Below are 16,674 nucleotides of genomic sequence, written 5' to 3' on the forward strand. Positions count from 1 at the left end.
GTCCAGGACGTAGTGACGCGGGCAAACGAAAACACTGATTGTCGTACCTTAATATCTCGCTGTCGGGCGTGTTCGACGTCCTGCAGGGCGCAGCACTGAGCATCGTGAAGTCGTTGGTGCCTCCGCTGATGCTCGGTCTGCAGCTCGTCCAGTTGCGTTCGGAGGTGTTCCCGTTCCTGGCTGAACTGCTGCTGGAGCTGCTGCAGCGACGACTGCGATTGGGACAGCTGCATTTCCAAACTTTGCTTCAGCAGGGAGATCTAAAAATCATAGTTTCATTTTTTTGGATTACTTGGATTGCATTGACAGTTGGTTGGTTTGTTTTTAAACCTGGAATGCTTGATGACGATCAATCAGGCGGAGATGTCAAACAAATCTTTGATTCAGAAATGGTAAAAATAAAATTCCCAAAAATGGGTTGTACCCAGTGTTCCCTCTAAACTGTGATTGGGCACTGTCTGCACATTCTCAGCGCACAAGAAAATCTATCCAGCGCAATGTTCCCTTTAAGCTGCGTGTGTGAGTTTTTAGAGTTTTTCGAGAACCGGCTTCTTCGGCTCAGCTCACTAAAAGGAACCGGCTCTTTCGGGTCCTAAACGGCTCTTCCCGCTGTTTTTGCTTCTTTCATCCCTATATGAATAAATCTCATCTCATCTCATCAGCTACACCGCTTATCCTCATTAGGGTCGCGGGGGGCCTGGAGCCCATCCCAGCCATCTCCGGGCAGTGGGCAGGGGACACCCTGAACTAGTTGCCAGCCAATCGCAGGGCACACAGGGACAGACAACTCATTCGCTCATTCACACCTAGGGACAATTTGGACCGGCCAATTCACCTGAAATGCATGTTTTTGGAAGGTGGGAGGAAACCGGAGTGCCCGGAGGAAACCCACGCAGGCACGGGGAGAACATACAAACTCCGCACAGGAAGTCTGGAGCTGGATTTGAACCCACGACAGGTTCCCATGACATGAACTGTGCCGCACAAGCGCTAACCACTGCGCCGCGTGCTGCCCTATATGAATAAATATTATGTAAAAATATGCACAAAATGACTTAAAGGAAGGGGGAATAGAACAAAAAGGAAAAAAATACCAAAATTGGAAACGTAGTGAAAAGCTGAGAAAAAAAGAAAAAAAAGGAAGAGAAAAAAGAAGGAGACATTCAGAAAAAAGTCAGAAAAAAAAAGAAAAAAACAAAGGAAAAAAAGTAAATAGAGAACCAAAAGAAAAAAGTAACAGCTAGGAAAAAATAAACACAATGAGATTTTTTTTAAAAGGGATTAAAAAAAAAGGAAAAAAACAGGGAAAAAGAAGAAAAAGTTTGTGTTGCATTCAAATAATTTCCAATTATACCAAGTCAATTTTGTTGCCAACATTGTACTTCCACTAAAAAATGTGATTAAATACAGTTGTGTATGGTGCAACCGACTAATTAAGCCCCCAAAAATGTTAGTATTATGCGACAAAAGATACCAGGAAAAAAAAGAAACAACCTTTGCAATAATACATGAGTCAATTCATTCAAAAGTGAAAAAAAAATTTGCATTGCCGAAAACTCAGCAAAATTTAACTTGATGTCAAGTTTTGGACATGTTTAATAATGATTTAGTTGCCACACTTGGGATTGCTGTTGCTCACTGTTGTTTCAAGCGTTGCTCACCGACTTTGTGTGAACGCTCAGACCCCTGGAAAATTACAGGGAACATTGGTTATACCCATCACATATTTTCAGCTATCGTCTTAAAGCAAAAGGGGCCGCACATTGCTAATTCATCAGTACTTGTAAAGTGACTAAGAATAAAACATCGGAATTGTGTCACCACACAAACGCACACACACTCAGTTGCTCTTGCCCCAAAATTCGAGAATGTCTCGTAACGAAGAGGAAAATCAACTTGAGGGCTAGCAATAGCTACACAGAAGTAAGCTACACAGAAAATTCGAAACATGCATAACAATTTGTGTGGCTGTGTATACCCAATTCATATTTCATAATTTAGATTTCAACAAAGTGCGTAACACATGGGCAGTACACTGACAATACAGACGCTCCCCTACTTACGACCATTCGACTTACGAAAAACAGTAGATACAAACATTTTTTTCGGGATGTCGAAAAATATATAAAATAATTATATAATATATATAAATATTCGGACATTGCCGTAAGTTAAATTTTGTATTGTGTACCTTTTTCCGAGTACAGGACATTATTGTAGTGCTTCTTCCCGCCTCTACTGGCATGTGGCGCTGTAAGAGCTCACCCAGCATCCACTCCGAAGAAGAAATCTGGCTTCCTCTTCCTAGTTCGTGTGGAAACATTCTATACTGTATGTACAGTGCGCTAAGAACTTTGACATTTTTATTCTTTAATATCTCATTTATCCATTCAAAACGGTTGGTGTAAAGTGTAAAGAAGAGGCGAGCCAATTCTTTTGAAATGAAAGTGGAATAAGAAAGATTAATGGGGTTGAGAAAATGGTTGGATTGCTTTTTTTCTGCCACTTTTTACCACGGAGGAGGAAGTTGCCTAACTATTGACGCTCATATTCCAAAAGTAAGTTAAACTCAACTTTATTTATCTTTATAGAGCATATTATTTTATCAAATGTTTATGTTTTAGTACAAAACAATACAGGTTACTTATATAAACCTTAAACATACAAAATATAGCACTGAAGCAACTTACGAACAAATTCAACTTACGAACAATCGTCCAGAACCTCGTTTGTATAAAGGGACACTGTGTAATATTTGAACATTAAACTTCACTGTATTGTGTAGTGCAATAAAAAACGAGTGCTAAACGAAGGATTTGTCATGATTGCCGATTGGAATCACTTGTGCCAACCGCTGCGGGCACTGATTGGCTCCCGGTCCCTACTTAAACCCAGTCCTGTCAATTCACAGTTGTCAGTCCGTCAACAAACCTCTGCCCCACAAGACGTGGGTTTTGACACGGTCCTGTTTCCTGTTGGTATTCCCTGTCCGGTATTGTTCCTGTCCATATTTGTCCTGTTTATTATTCTCTCCAGTTTTAGTTCCCGTCTAGTTTGTCCTGTTTATTTTCGATATCCTGTTTCATTATCTATCCGGTCTGTTCTTTCCTGTCCGGTATCAACCCCATCTGTCCAATATCAACTCGGGTAATTGGTATCGATCTTGTCGGCCTCTTGCTTCCTATCATTTCACGGCAAAATTCTGCCTAACATGCATGACTCCCCATTTCCTAATCTGGTACATGACAGGATTAGGATCTACGAGGACTCAAAATACAGTATAGTAGCTCAGAAGATAGAATTTTCATCTTGAAACCAAGAGGTTGCAGGTTCGATTCCCAGCTTCTCAAGGTAAACTGTTGAAGTGTCATTGGGCGAGACACTGAACCCCCAATAATCAGCTAGGTTCTTTGCATGGCTGACTCCCTATTGGTGTGTGAACGGCTAAGTGTGAAATACATTGTAAAGCGCTTTGGGAGGTCTTCAGTAACTTGGAAAGCGCTATAGAGATGCAGTAAAATTTGCATTCATTCGAAGAATAAATAACAGGGAAGAGTTTTCATGATTATTCATATAATTTTGTGTAATTATTTACTGCTTGATGGAATCAACAGACTCCTTGATACATCCATTCGGGTTTTATTCAATCTCTACAGTGGGTCACATGGTCTTTTTATTTTGCACTAAGGAGGCCTCCAGTTTACCAGCAAGAGCCAAGGAAGGGTGGGAAGTTGAGAGGTTCGAGAACGTTCTCCATTTTGGGCCCCGGTGCTGTGGAATTCTCATGTGCGATCCCTTCTCAAGGTTTTATCCATTTTCCTCATGTTGAGGTTTTTGAGTATTTCCTTGCCCTCATGTAGGTTTTAGATCAGGGGACGGTGTAATAATAGTCTGTAGTTTGCAATAATCTGTGGTCTGTGCAGCTCTTTAAGACCTTTTGTGGGGGATTACCTCATGTGCGGTCCCTCCTCAAGGTTCCTTCATTTTCCTCATGTTGAGGTTTTTGAGTTTTCCTTGCCCTCATGTAAGTTTTAGATCAGGGGATGGTGTAATAATAGTCTATTTTGCAGTAATCTGTGGTCTGTGCAGCCCGCTGAGAGTCCTGTGACTAAGGGCATCACAAATAAACATGACTTGACATTGTTTAATACATAATATCAATATTTCTCAAGGATTCTTCATTTTCCTCATGTTGAGGTTTTTGAGTTTTTCCTTGCCCTCGTATAGGTTTTAGATCAGGGGATGGTGTAATAATAGTCTCTAGTTTGCAATATTCTGTGGCCTGTTACAGCCCTTGAGACTTCTGTGGGGGATTGTTAAATGTGTGGTCCCTCCTCAAGGTTCCTTCATTTTCCTCATGTTGAGGTTTTTGAGTTTTCCTTGCCCTCATGTAAGTTTTAGATCAGGGGATGGTGTAATAATAGTCTATTTTGCAGTAATCTGTGGTCTGTGCAGCCCGCTGAGAGTCCTGTGACTAAGGGCATCACAAATAAACATGACTTGACATTGTTTAATACATAATATCAATATTTCTCAAGGTTTCTTCATTTTCCTCATGTTGAGGTTTTTGAGTTTTTCCTTGCCCTCGTATAGGTTTTAGATCAGGGGATGGTGTAATAATAGTCTCTAGTTTGCAATATTCTGTGGCCTGTTACAGCCCTTGAGACTTCTGTGGGGGATTGTTAAATGTGTGGTCCCTCCTCAAGGTTCCTTCATTTTTCTCATGTTGAGGTTTTTGAGTTTTCCCTTGCCCTCACGTAGGTTTCAGATCAGGGGATGGTGTACTAATAGTCTGTGGTTTGCAATAGTCCTTGGCCTGTGCAGCTTTTTGAGACTTCTTAGGGGGGATTATTTAAAGTGCGGTCCCTTCTCAAGGTTCCTTCCTTTTCCTCATGTTGAGGTGTTTATGTTTTTCCTTGACCTCATGTAAGTTTTAGATCAGGGGATGGTGTAATAATAGTCTAGTTTGCATTAATCTGTGGTCTGTGCAGCCAGCTGAGAGTCCCGTGATTAAGGGAATCACAAATAAACACGACTTGACATTGTTCAATACATAATATCAATATTTCTCAAGGTTCCTTCATTTTTCTCATGTTGAGGTTTCTGAGTTTTTCCTTGCCCTCAAGTAGGTTTCACATCAGGGGATGGTGTAATAATGTGTGTGTTTTGCAATAATCCGTGGTCTGTGCAGCGCTTTGAGACTCCTTGTGATTAAGGGCGTCACAAATAAACATGACTGGACTTTTTCACCAGCTCTAAAGTTACGTTTTTGTCATAGCCCGCCCACTTGGTATAAAAGTGATTTTCAGCCTTTTTGTCAGCACATCTTGTAAAACCATACTCAGAAAGACTTCCCAAACGTATAACCCGTTGCGTCTCGCAGCCCGGATGTTAAGCAAAGGAAGAAAACTCTTTCAGTCTCAAAGACAGCAATGTTAACCACAGTAAAAATACATTTGACAAACCTAACTCAAAATGAGGCTGTAATGAACCAGTGTTGAGCCAAAGCCTGCCGTGTCCCTCCCACCTTATCGATTACGCCTAATGCTTTCTACTCCAATTTCCTACCACGCCTCCTGAAATGTGAGCATGAAAAAAAAAGGGGGTGCAGTTGGTCACGCGGCCGACTGCGGGAAACCACTGTGGCGGTTAATCTGCCGTGAAGGCTAGCGCCATTGATGATAGCGGGCTGCCATTAGTGCTGTTGTGAGTCCGTCTGGCATAACAGAGAAGGGAGCTCCATCACTCGTGCCCTTCTTCACATCCCGCCTTTTTTCAGATTCAGATTCAGATATACTTTATTGTCATTCTAGTTCACGTGTATACAGAACGAAATGTCGATACATCTGACCGGCACAGTTTCCTTGAATGTACGGATATAAATAAAATGTTGTATTGAGTTGGAGTATTGAAGTACTAATAATGTACTAAATAATTGTAGCTATGTATAGTATTATACAGAAGTGCAAAGAGTGCAAGAGGAGCAGCTAACCAGATGTGCAAAATGGGCAGTCAGTGATAGGTTGTAATATTTCTCAGAATTTACTGTGTGAATATAAAAACAATCTTTCACACACACACACACACACATGAAGAAACGTTTCAATAATCAGTCTAATTGCATCTCTTGTACGTTTATCAGTCTTGTACTCTTTTATTTTGAAGTCGCATTTCCGGTGTATTTTTCTGTTTCCTGTGTGAATAAAGTTAACTACACACGGACCACGGGACAGTGCTCTCCCGCTTGGGACATTTATTAACCTTAATGCTTGTTTTTATTTGAGTAATTCTGCCAACATAGAGTTTATATAAGTTTTAACTTTAACAGGAATGCTGCTACGTAATCGTCCCGCAAGAATTTTAGAAAGAATGGAGAGCAAAGGCGCACCTGTTCCAGCAGGTCATCCACTTTCCTCTGCCAACTGTCCCGGGCGTTGCTCATTTCCTGCTCTTTGCTTTGGGCCTGCTGGCTCAATGCCGTGGCTTTATCCGCCTCGTGCTCTTCTCGGAGCTCCTCGCGCAGCTTCTTGCATTCCTGCCTGTGCACCGAAAGGAAATCCGAGGAATAAAACGCAGCAATGAAAGAGAAGAGGATGGTTTGATTCTTTATTTGTCATCCATCCATCTTCAATTTTCCATCCATCCATCATCCAACAGTAAAGGCATGCAGCCGAGCCTGTAATGCACAGGTGTCAAACAGGCGGCCCGTGGGCCAGATCAGGCCCGCTAGGGGATTGAATCCGGCCCGCGAGATAACACTCAGAGAAGCGCAAGAGAAAAACAAGCTGCAGGTTGTATGTCAATTTGATGTTGCCAAAAGCCAGGTGCCTTTCACAAAGACACTGTACTTGTATTTATTTCTCTCTCTCTCTTTCTCTCTCTTTCTTTTCCACCCCTTTTCCTCCCACTCTGTCTCTTTGACTCTCTGTGTCTCTCTTCCTTTTTCTCTTCATTTTTCATTCTCCCTCTTTGTCTCTCTCTGTCACTCTCTCACTTTTACTCACTTTCCATTACTCATTCTCTCTCTATCTTTCTTTCGCTCTCTCTGTCTCTCTTTCTTTCCTCTTTCTCCCTCTCTCTTTCCTCTTTCTCCCTCTCTTTTTCCTCTTTCTCCCTCTCTCTCTCTTCATTTTTCATTCTCCCTCTTTTTCTCTCTCTGTCACTCTCTCATTTTTTCTTACTTTCCATTACTCATTCTCTCTCTGTCTCTCTCTCCTCTTTCTCACCTGAGGGTCTCCGTCCACTTGAGTTCCAGCTCCAAAGCCATCTTATCCATCTTATGCTTCTCTTCCTCTTTGGTGCTGATTACTTTGGCTTCGTGTTGACGTGTTTGCACCTCAAGCTCGCCCTGACACAAACACATAAACCGTAAGTTGACGGCCCCAAACTTGATTTGCGAGGCTGGTTGCAGCGTTGCCACCTGCAGGGCTGAGAGCAGGTTGCTGGTCTCCCTCAGTCGCCCCCTGGTGGCATCCAGCTCCTCCAACAGTTTGTCCTGCGCTTGCTTCATGGTGGCCATTTGCCCCTCGGCCGCGCCCATTTCTTTCTCGCCGTTCTCAACCTGCTCCTGTAGACGCCGCAACTGTCCCACAAATAGACACAGAAAAAGTCATGTGATACAAGTCACGACACAAACATACTATAAAGATTTACCGTAAATTCCGGACTATAAGCCGCTACTTTTTCCCCAAACTTTCAACCCTGCGGCTTATTCAGTGATGCGGCCAATTTATGTAAATTGTGGCTCTCGAGTACAAAAGGTAAGATTTAGACCGGTGGAATATATGCGTTGAGGAAGACTGCAACTTCACTAAAACTGGGCGCATGCGAAAGGCAATTTTTTTGCAAGTCTGCCAGTGGATCCTGACAGCGTGGGGCAGCATCAAAAAATCCACCATCACCATCGGGTTTCGAAAAGCCGGTCTGCTGCGTGACGGAGAGGAGGGCATAGAATCAGGATTGGATGGGAGAGTGGGACGACGTCTATATGACAAAGTTTCTTTCCGACACTGAGGAAGACAACTTTGATGGCTTCAGTTCTAAGGAGGAAGATGAGGACGGTTTACCGTGATTTTTACAAGTACGGTATGTTTTTTTAACAGACCCGTTTACTGTGTTGCCAGCGTGTTGCTACCATTAACTGCCCTGTCACAGGCACCGTTTGGTATGAAAGTTATATTATTATTATTATTAAAGCTTTGAAAACTCTCTCGGTGTACCGTCTTTCTTTGTAAATATGCGTAACCCATGTATAATATGTATTTGCAACTGTATATTTTTGTAATGTATTTATTTGTATTTATTTGAGACACTTATTCTGATATGTTTTGCACGGGCGAATTAAAAAAGAGGGGCGGAACAAACAGGGGGGTGACGGGAAGTGGGGTAAAACGGGTACCCGGACTCTGCAGGTCTGCATCAAACCTTAAGTATCGGTATCATTTTCCGTTCATTTTGCCGGCTGTGATTTTTGGACCGTGTACTTCAATGAAGGATATTTAGTTTCAATCGCAGGACTTGAAGTTGGGTTTGGATTAATTTTGTGTTTGTGTTACTTATTTTTAATGTGGGCGTATGCGGCTTATATACAGGTGCGGCTTGTGTATGTACAAAATCGGTTTTCCTCTTGAAATGTGGTGGGTGCGGATTATAATCAGGTGCGCTCTATAGTCCGGAATTTACGGTAATTGCTTTTCTAATAGTCCTCATTTTAAACCCAATACCTGTCATGAAAACCTTGCATTAAAAGTGCGATTTGGACCCTTAATACAAAATCCTAACGTTGAATTTAATATTTCAAATCACCCTACACAGGCTTCAAACTCCGATTTGAAACCCTAACCCTTGCTCACCTCCTGGTCGGCCGCGTTTAGCTTGGAACTCATTTCTTCCCTCAGCTCCTCCAACTGCTGCAGCAAGACGCCCTTCTGCTCCTCCAGCGTGTGGCGCTCTCGCTCAAACTGCTGCTCCAGATCCTGCACGCAAACACGCACGGAAAATCCATATTAAAATCTAACACCGAATGGAACAGACGTCGGCATGTGTCACTTCAGATCTGGAGTGAAGCTCGTCTTTGGCGAAACGTTGCCATGTGATTGCGGGCCTATTTCGGGTTAACGGGTGGTGCTTTGCCGGGGAGCCGGTGGGGGATCATAAGGGCGGAAAAGTGCAGCCGGCCGGACGTACGAACGGACGGATGATTAGTGGGAAGGTTTTCAAAAGTGAACTCAGGGGGCTCTATGACGCTTTTTTGATTTTGTCTTTCATCGTCGAATGGGTCAGTTTTTGTTATCTTTTTGGGGGAATTTGAAATATGTGTTAGTAGGGATGGGCGAGGGTAGCATGGCGGCGCAGTGGTTAGCGCGTGTGCGGCACAGTTCTAAGGTCTTGGGAACCTCCTGTGTGGGTTCAAATCCAGCTCACTTACTGTGCGGAGTTTGTATGTTCTCCCCGTGCTTGCGTGGGTTTCCTCCGGGCACTCCGGTTTCCTCCCACATTCCAAAGACATGCATTTCAGGTGGATTGGCCGGTCCAAATTGTCCCTAGGTGTGAATGAACGAGCGAGTTGTCTGTCCCTGTGTGCCCTGCGATTGGCTGGCAACCAGTTCAGGGTGTCCCCTGCCCACTGCCTGATGATTGCTGGGATGGGCTCCTGCACCCCCGCGACCCTACTGAGGATAAGCGGTGCAGCTGATGAGATGAGATGAGGAATGGGCGAGCACCATTACCATTGTTCATTTTACCTGTGAAAAGTGATGGGTCCCGGGGACTCGCAAGCTCAAAAATCTATGGGTCCCAACAGAGATATATGGGTCCCCAAGGTTGAAATTGTAAATCGGCGACAAATATATAATATAAATCTATATATTCATGCAGTTTTAATCATCACAGTTCGTTGGTGATACAAAGCAGTTATCACTTCAGATTTTTCAGTTCACAATATTGCACATTATACAAAATAATATTGCTGAAATATTAATCTATATATTCATGCAGTTTTAATCATCACAGTTAGTTGGTGATACAAAGCAGTTATCACTTCAGATTTTTCAGTTCCCAGAGATATCGTACATTATACAAAATAGTATTTCTGAAATATAAGTCTATATATTCATGCACTTTTAATCATCACAGTTAATTTTTAATTCAAAGCAGTCATCACTACAGATTTTTCAGTTCATATATTCTTCGTGGTTTGCTGTCCCGACACAGTTGTAATGCCTTCTCAAGGTCCAATCCATTATCATCCTCCTCATAGCGTAACCAGGAATATAATTGAGTCCATTTTGGCAGAAAAGTCCTCTTCTTGCTCGGAGTTTTCTTTTGTTTATTTTCTTTCGTCGAATCGTTGGCTTCAACACACGTGTTTTCATTGCTTGCGCGATCTTCTGAAGAATTTCTCCGCCGTTTTTTCGTGCCGGAATTATTGCCGTTGTTATCACTTTCTGCGTTATGTTTCGACTTATTACTGACACTAAAGAAATCACCAATTTTGTGTTGATTTTCACCTAATACAAACTGTTTTTTCAGAGGCATGCTTAACCCTCACCTTCCCTCGACGACAACCACCACAACAATGACGTAATCTCGTTTGCCGACAAAAACTCGAACCGCGAGACCAAAACAACAATGGCGGATCTGCCTGACAAAAAGTTTGGAGTGCGGGTAATAATGACAATTTTGTGTCACAAAGGTTGCGTCCCGGGGACGCACGTTGATTTGAGACTATGCGTCCCCAGCAAAAATTATGTGTCTAGGACGCAGGGACGCGGGCAAACGAGAACACTGCATTACTGGTATCCTCATCACCACCTATACCAGCTGGATACGAACAATAGAAATTAGAGGTACTGTACCGAAAATTTCAGAACCAAATCGTTTTGCCCAAGTGACTTAAGACACAGTATCAGTACAGTGGCACCTATACTTACGAATATCTTTACAAAGAAAGGTTTCGGATTACAAAGTATCTGAGCGGGAAAATATTGCTTGTAGTAACAAAGGCGTTTCACGATACAAAGTCAAAAGGACATTACAGTACGCGCTACAATCAGTGTTTACGCCTGAATCCTGGCATGCTCTTTGTGTCCCCTTCACGCTCTTTAAACACTTAGCGTCTCTGGGAATCCCAGCATGCTCTTCATGTCACCTCTGTAAACGGTCTGTTGTATGGCACAGCTACCAAGAGCTATCACTCCCAATGGACCCCACTAAAGACATGCAGCAAATAAGAAGAAGAGACTTTTTCTGCCCATTGAAACAAACCAAGAGATAATGGAAAGGTTTAGAAACACGCACCGCCGTGCAGGAGGAGTTCAGAGACGACAAGGGGAGCCATCATTCCATTAGCCCAAATTAAAGACATTTTGGCCAAATTTCATGAAGTCTCAGAATTTGTGAAAAGGAATCACCCAAAAAAGTGTTGACAGATCGAGCTATCGCTCATGATGACGTCTGCCTTGCGCATTTTGCACAAATCTTCAAAAGATGGCAAAAGCAGACGTCATTGGATCAGTTTTTCAAAAAAACCCAATGCAAAAAAACAAAGAGGCCAGTTAAATTTTTATTTTTTATTTCCTTCATTCTTTGCTTTTTTTTTTTACAGTACATGCCTCTTGTTTTATGGTTATTGTGCAGTAATCTAATTTTAACATGTATTTGTTCCATGTTCAGATTATTCTTTGTGATTTATTTAAAAATATATCATACTTTTGCGGAGCTTGGAACGGATTAGCGCATTAACATTCAAAAGGCGAAATTAGAAATTAAATTTGCTTTTGCAAATTTTGCTTTTTCAATTGTCTCTCTCTCTCCCTTCTCACTTTTATGCTCTCTTGATGTCTTTCTTTCTCCTTCTCTCTCTTTCTATTTATCATCGTTTCTCTCTCTCTCTAGCTCTCTCTCTCTCTTGCTCGCTTTGCATTTCTCATTCACTTTCTTTCTTTCTCTTTCTGCCTTTTTGTCTTTCTATGTCTTCTCTTCCCTCTCCCTTTCCTTCACTCTCTGTCTCCCATTTTCAAAGTCTTTCTACCACTCTGTCTTTATGTCTTCCCGATTAATTTTCTCTCTGTGTCTATCATTTTCTCTTTCTCTCTCTTTATCCTTTCCTCCTCTTTTTCTTTCTCTTTCCCTCTGCCTTTCTTTCTTTCTTTCTTTCTTTCTTTCTCTTTCTCAGTCTTTCTCAAATTTCCCACTCTTTCTGTCTTTTTTCCCTCTCTTTCACTCTCCTGTTCTCTTTTTCCTCCCATCTCTCTCTCTCTCTTTCTTGCTCTCCCTCTCACTATCTCTCTTTAATCTACTAGCCAGCCCCCTATGTGAGTGTTATTCTACAGTAGCCAGCCTTCAGAATAACTAAAAGGAATGAATTTGTCAACATTTCCAACAGTCAATGTGCCTTGAGATTATTTAACGAAAAAGTGTGCCAAAAAAGATTGAGAAAGACTAATCCAACAGAACAAAACTTTGCAAGCTTATCACGGATTCCTGAAGTTTTCTTTTATTGCACGTGCACAGTGTGACTACAGGCTTTGACTCACTTTAACCCATCTTAAAACCCAATCGACTAAAAAATATATCAAAGCCTTTTCTCTCTAAAACACATGAGGTCCATTTTCTCTCTGTGTCGATCATTTTCTCTTTCTCTCTCTTTCTCCTTTACTCCTCTTTCTTTCTTTTTTTCTCTTTTTCAGTCTTTCTCAGATTAAGGGCTATACAAATAAAAATGACTTGACTTGACTAGTATGAAAATAAATTGAAAACGTAGTAAAGTACAAAAAAAATTATCTATCTATTTACCTTGGTCATATCCCTCGAGATGGGTGACCAATAACAAGACACATACACAAAAACAAAGAAAAGAAAAAAGGAAAAAGTAGCATAAAATACAGTGGCTCAGGAGGTAGAGCGCTTGTCTTGGGATCAAGAGATCGCAGTTCGAATCCCGGCTCCTCCGTGTTACATGTCGAAGTGTCCTTGGGTAAGACACTGAACCCCTAATACCCTTACATGGCTGCACGGCCGCTATTGGGAAATGTGAAGCACACTGTAAAGCGCTTTGGGAAGTCTTGACTTGAAAAGCGCTATATACATGCAGATCATTTCATTTCTTTTCATGTCCAAAAGCAACCCACGATGCTAATGATGATGTTGTAACACGTATGTAGGACGGGAGCAACTTAAAAGCAGCGGCATGAATAACTAACATGTCCGGATTTTAATGCACGTACACGGCGCACCCCGACTGAGTGACTTCAAATATTCATCGGCAAGTGCACTTCATCTACTTGATGCTCTGCGGCCACTTTATTAGGAACACAATCGTGTCCCTTTATGCTGTGTATATCAATTGAATGTAAAGAAAGATGGATTGTTTTGTTCATTAAAAATTTGGTTGGTGGTCGGTTGTGGATCTACCCAAACCCTGGTAATTGTGCAAAAAGGGACAGACTGCTGTCACTGTCTTGTACCACGGACAGACTGAAGAGATCTTTTCTTCCTCATGCCATGAGGCTCTTTAACTCCACCCGGTGGAGTAAAGGCCCACATTAAACTACACCCCCTGCATTGCATATTACCGTACTTTTATTGCAGTGTGTATTTTATGCAGCACTATTTAAATACTCTATACAACACGCTACAGTGGGTATTAGCACGTCACATTGGGTATTTGTATATTGTATTCCTTTTGCTTTATTATTGTATTGTTCTCAGCTAAGGGATGCTGCTGGAAATGTGAATTTCCCTGCAGGGATGAATAAAGTATCTATCTATCTATCTAGAAGCCCTTCTCACAAAAAAGTAACACCAATAGAGGATTTTATGGTATTGTTTTTTGTACTTTGACGTGGATGGATGGTGTTATGAGTGCACTGCATGAAAGAGGTAATTGTGGTGGAAGCTAGATCTTTCGTTGGTGATAGGAATGAGTGGAGAGGTGTTGTGAAAGGATATTGGGATGTTTGTACGCGTTCTAAGGGATGGGCAGGGCACCTGTATGATACGGCAGGGGTAAACCAGTGAAAGCTGTCGGGTCCTGCTGTTGAGAGTGTGTTGTGTCACCTTGACCCAAGTAACAAGGCCGCTTTCTTGTATCTCGTTTTATCTGGAGGAACGAAAGCATGACCAGCTTGGGTGCCGAGGTGCTTAACTTGTTTGGGTGTTTGGGCATTTGGGTTGGCCATGTTCAAATATTTTGTATTTTATGCTACTTTTTCCTTTTTTCTTTTCTTTGTTTTTGTGTATGTGTTTGTCTTGTTATCGGTCAGCCATCTCGAAGGGATATGACCAAGGTAAATAGATAGATAATGTTTTTTTACTTTACTCCGTTTTCAATTTAACTTCATACTAAAATAAAATAATAATAAATGAAGAGTCTGATCAGTATGGCAGGTGGCTATTTGTAAGTACCGTATTTTCCGCACTATAAGGCGCACCTAAAAGCCTTTATTTTTTTTCAAAAGCTGACCATGCGCCTTATAATACAGTGCGCCTTATATGTGGATCAATATTAAGTCGCAAAGTCTTGCAACTAAAGCAAGCAGCCGCCGACTCGATTTTCCCCCCGAAGGCGAAGTCGTCCGCGGTGTATGCTGGGATTTATATACCGGCGTTTCATTTCCTAACCAATGTGTCAATCATCATTTGAATCAGTCACTATTGGCTAAAGTTATTCGGAGGTAAAGGGGGCGGATCCTTTTTATCATTTACAGGCTTGCATAGGCTAAAGGGGCGAAACAAAGCCTGCAATTGGTCGAAAAAGATGAATGTGAATCACACGTTGGTTGGATTGCACTACGGCATAGAGAAAACATTTTTTAATATTCTGTATTTGTAAATATTTTATTCTCCTGAATTTATTACACTCACGGTTGTAAGAAGACCATGGTTACGTATCATTAATGAACGTGAAGGCTGCAAGAGAACTTAAGTGAGCTATGCGGATTTATATTTTCCCGGTATCTTGTTTTAGAACGATCTTGATGTTTCTGTGATGAGTCTATTTTTAAACTATATACAATTCAAAGTGTTTATTGTCATATGCACAGTAAAGAACCCCGTTTCCCTGCACAATCAAATTCTTACTTTGCTGTCCACACAGTTGCCAGCAAAAAATAAAATGGAAACTAAGAAATGTTTGGCATTTCTTGAATCCCAAGACTTTAACCTTAGGAACGATATTTGGAACGATGCTTATGAGTGATTGGTGACATCGTACAGACACTGTTTCCGTACATGTCTGAGACACGTATTTGCTTTTTTGCAAGCTTTTGGAATGTTAAAGGGGTAATAAGTTTGACTGAACTATCTGACTGTTTTGTCGACGTTCCCATTGTAGCGCCCTATAATCCGGTGCGCCTTATGTATGGAAAATATAGGACCAAAAACTATTTTTTGGGGGTGCGCCCTATAACCCGGTGCGCCTTGTAGTGCGGAAAATACGGTACCTTTTTAGATTGTACAACATGTTTTAACATCTCATCTCATCGCATCAGCTGCACCGCTTATCCTCAGTAGGGTCGCGGGGATGCTGGAGCCCATCCCAGCAATCATCGAGCAGTGGGCAGGGGACACCCTGGACTGGTTGCCAGCCAATCGCAGGGCACACGGGGACAGACAACTCACTCGCTCAGTCACACCTAGGGACAATTTGGACCGGCCAATTCACCTGAAATGCATGTTTTTGGAATGTGGGAGGAAACCGGAGTGCCCGGAGGAAACCCACGCAAGCACGGGGAGAACATACAAACTCCGCACAGTAAGGCCGGGAGCTGGATTTGAACCCACTCAGGAGGTTCCCACGACCTCAGAACTGTGCCGCACACGCGCTAACCACTGCCCCGCCGTGCTGCCCATGTTTTAACATAATCTTTAAAAATAAAATAACACAATATTTGCAATTATCGGTAAGTGGAACAAGATGCAACTTGAAAAAAAACTATTTCAACCGTTTTACTCAATTTCTTCCTCAATTTTTTGTGCACGTGTACTCAATTCTCAACAAATAATTGATAATTTTACTGAAGCCAAGTGAGCATTAAGGATTGGATGTCTCATATAAATGTTGATGTCCGTTAATTGCTCCGAGTGGCCAATTAGAACGAAAAAAAAGAAAATAAAACTTAATTATGAAACTATCATTGCTGTTTTTTTTCTTCTCAAAAGTCCCAGAATACAGAGTAATGTTTTTCACATTAAAGCAGCAGTGACGTGTAGTCAAGGAGGCTAAGTGAGGCATTGCCTAACTTAGTTATAGTAAAAATATATAATTGAAAAGATATTAAATGGTTGTATTTATTCAACTTCTCGTTTGACTTCCCCCATTTTTTGATTTTCGTTTTCAAAATAACATAATTGGCTTGTGATGGAATGTGTGGCAGGTGTACCCAAATGCAGGGGAGCCAGAACAGAGGCCTGCGTGCTCAAAAAGAGGGATGGTATTTGATAACAAAAGGAAGTACAAAGTAATAAACAAATGCACATCAAGCAACAAAATGTCCGAACAAAACCAAACCAGACATGATGGTGGAGGGCAGCAGAAATTACATGAATATGAATACCAGTATTATAATGGCATTCATTTGTAGGAGCTGACTACCACAGGATCCAGGCAGGCAAGGATTTAAGAGAGAAAATGTGGCCATTCTTCAGGAAGTGGGTAGCTACTGCCTTCCAAGA

At 41.8% G+C, this 16,674-nt stretch overlaps 1 protein-coding gene across 2 annotated transcripts in view; it reads right to left on the reverse strand.

Moving 5' to 3' along the window:
- Positions 1–16,674, reverse strand: part of fam184ab (family with sequence similarity 184 member Ab) — a 113,438-nt gene that overhangs the window by 49,561 nt on the left and 47,203 nt on the right. For both annotated transcript variants that reach the window (XM_088324846.1, XM_088324845.1), the window contains exons 10-14: positions 8,853–8,975; positions 7,421–7,582; positions 7,227–7,348; positions 6,389–6,539; positions 48–260 (exon numbers count right to left, since the gene is read on the reverse strand). In XM_088324846.1, coding sequence (XP_088180972.1) covers positions 48–260; positions 6,389–6,539; positions 7,227–7,348; positions 7,421–7,582; positions 8,853–8,975 — 771 coding nt within the window. The remainder of the gene's footprint in view (positions 1–47; positions 261–6,388; positions 6,540–7,226; positions 7,349–7,420; positions 7,583–8,852; positions 8,976–16,674) is intronic.

Source organism: Urocampus carinirostris, chromosome 20, assembly GCF_059441175.1.
Source record: "Urocampus carinirostris isolate Australia breed hairy pipefish chromosome 20, RoL_Ucar_1.0, whole genome shotgun sequence".
Taxonomy (NCBI): Eukaryota; Metazoa; Chordata; class Actinopteri; order Syngnathiformes; family Syngnathidae; genus Urocampus; species Urocampus carinirostris.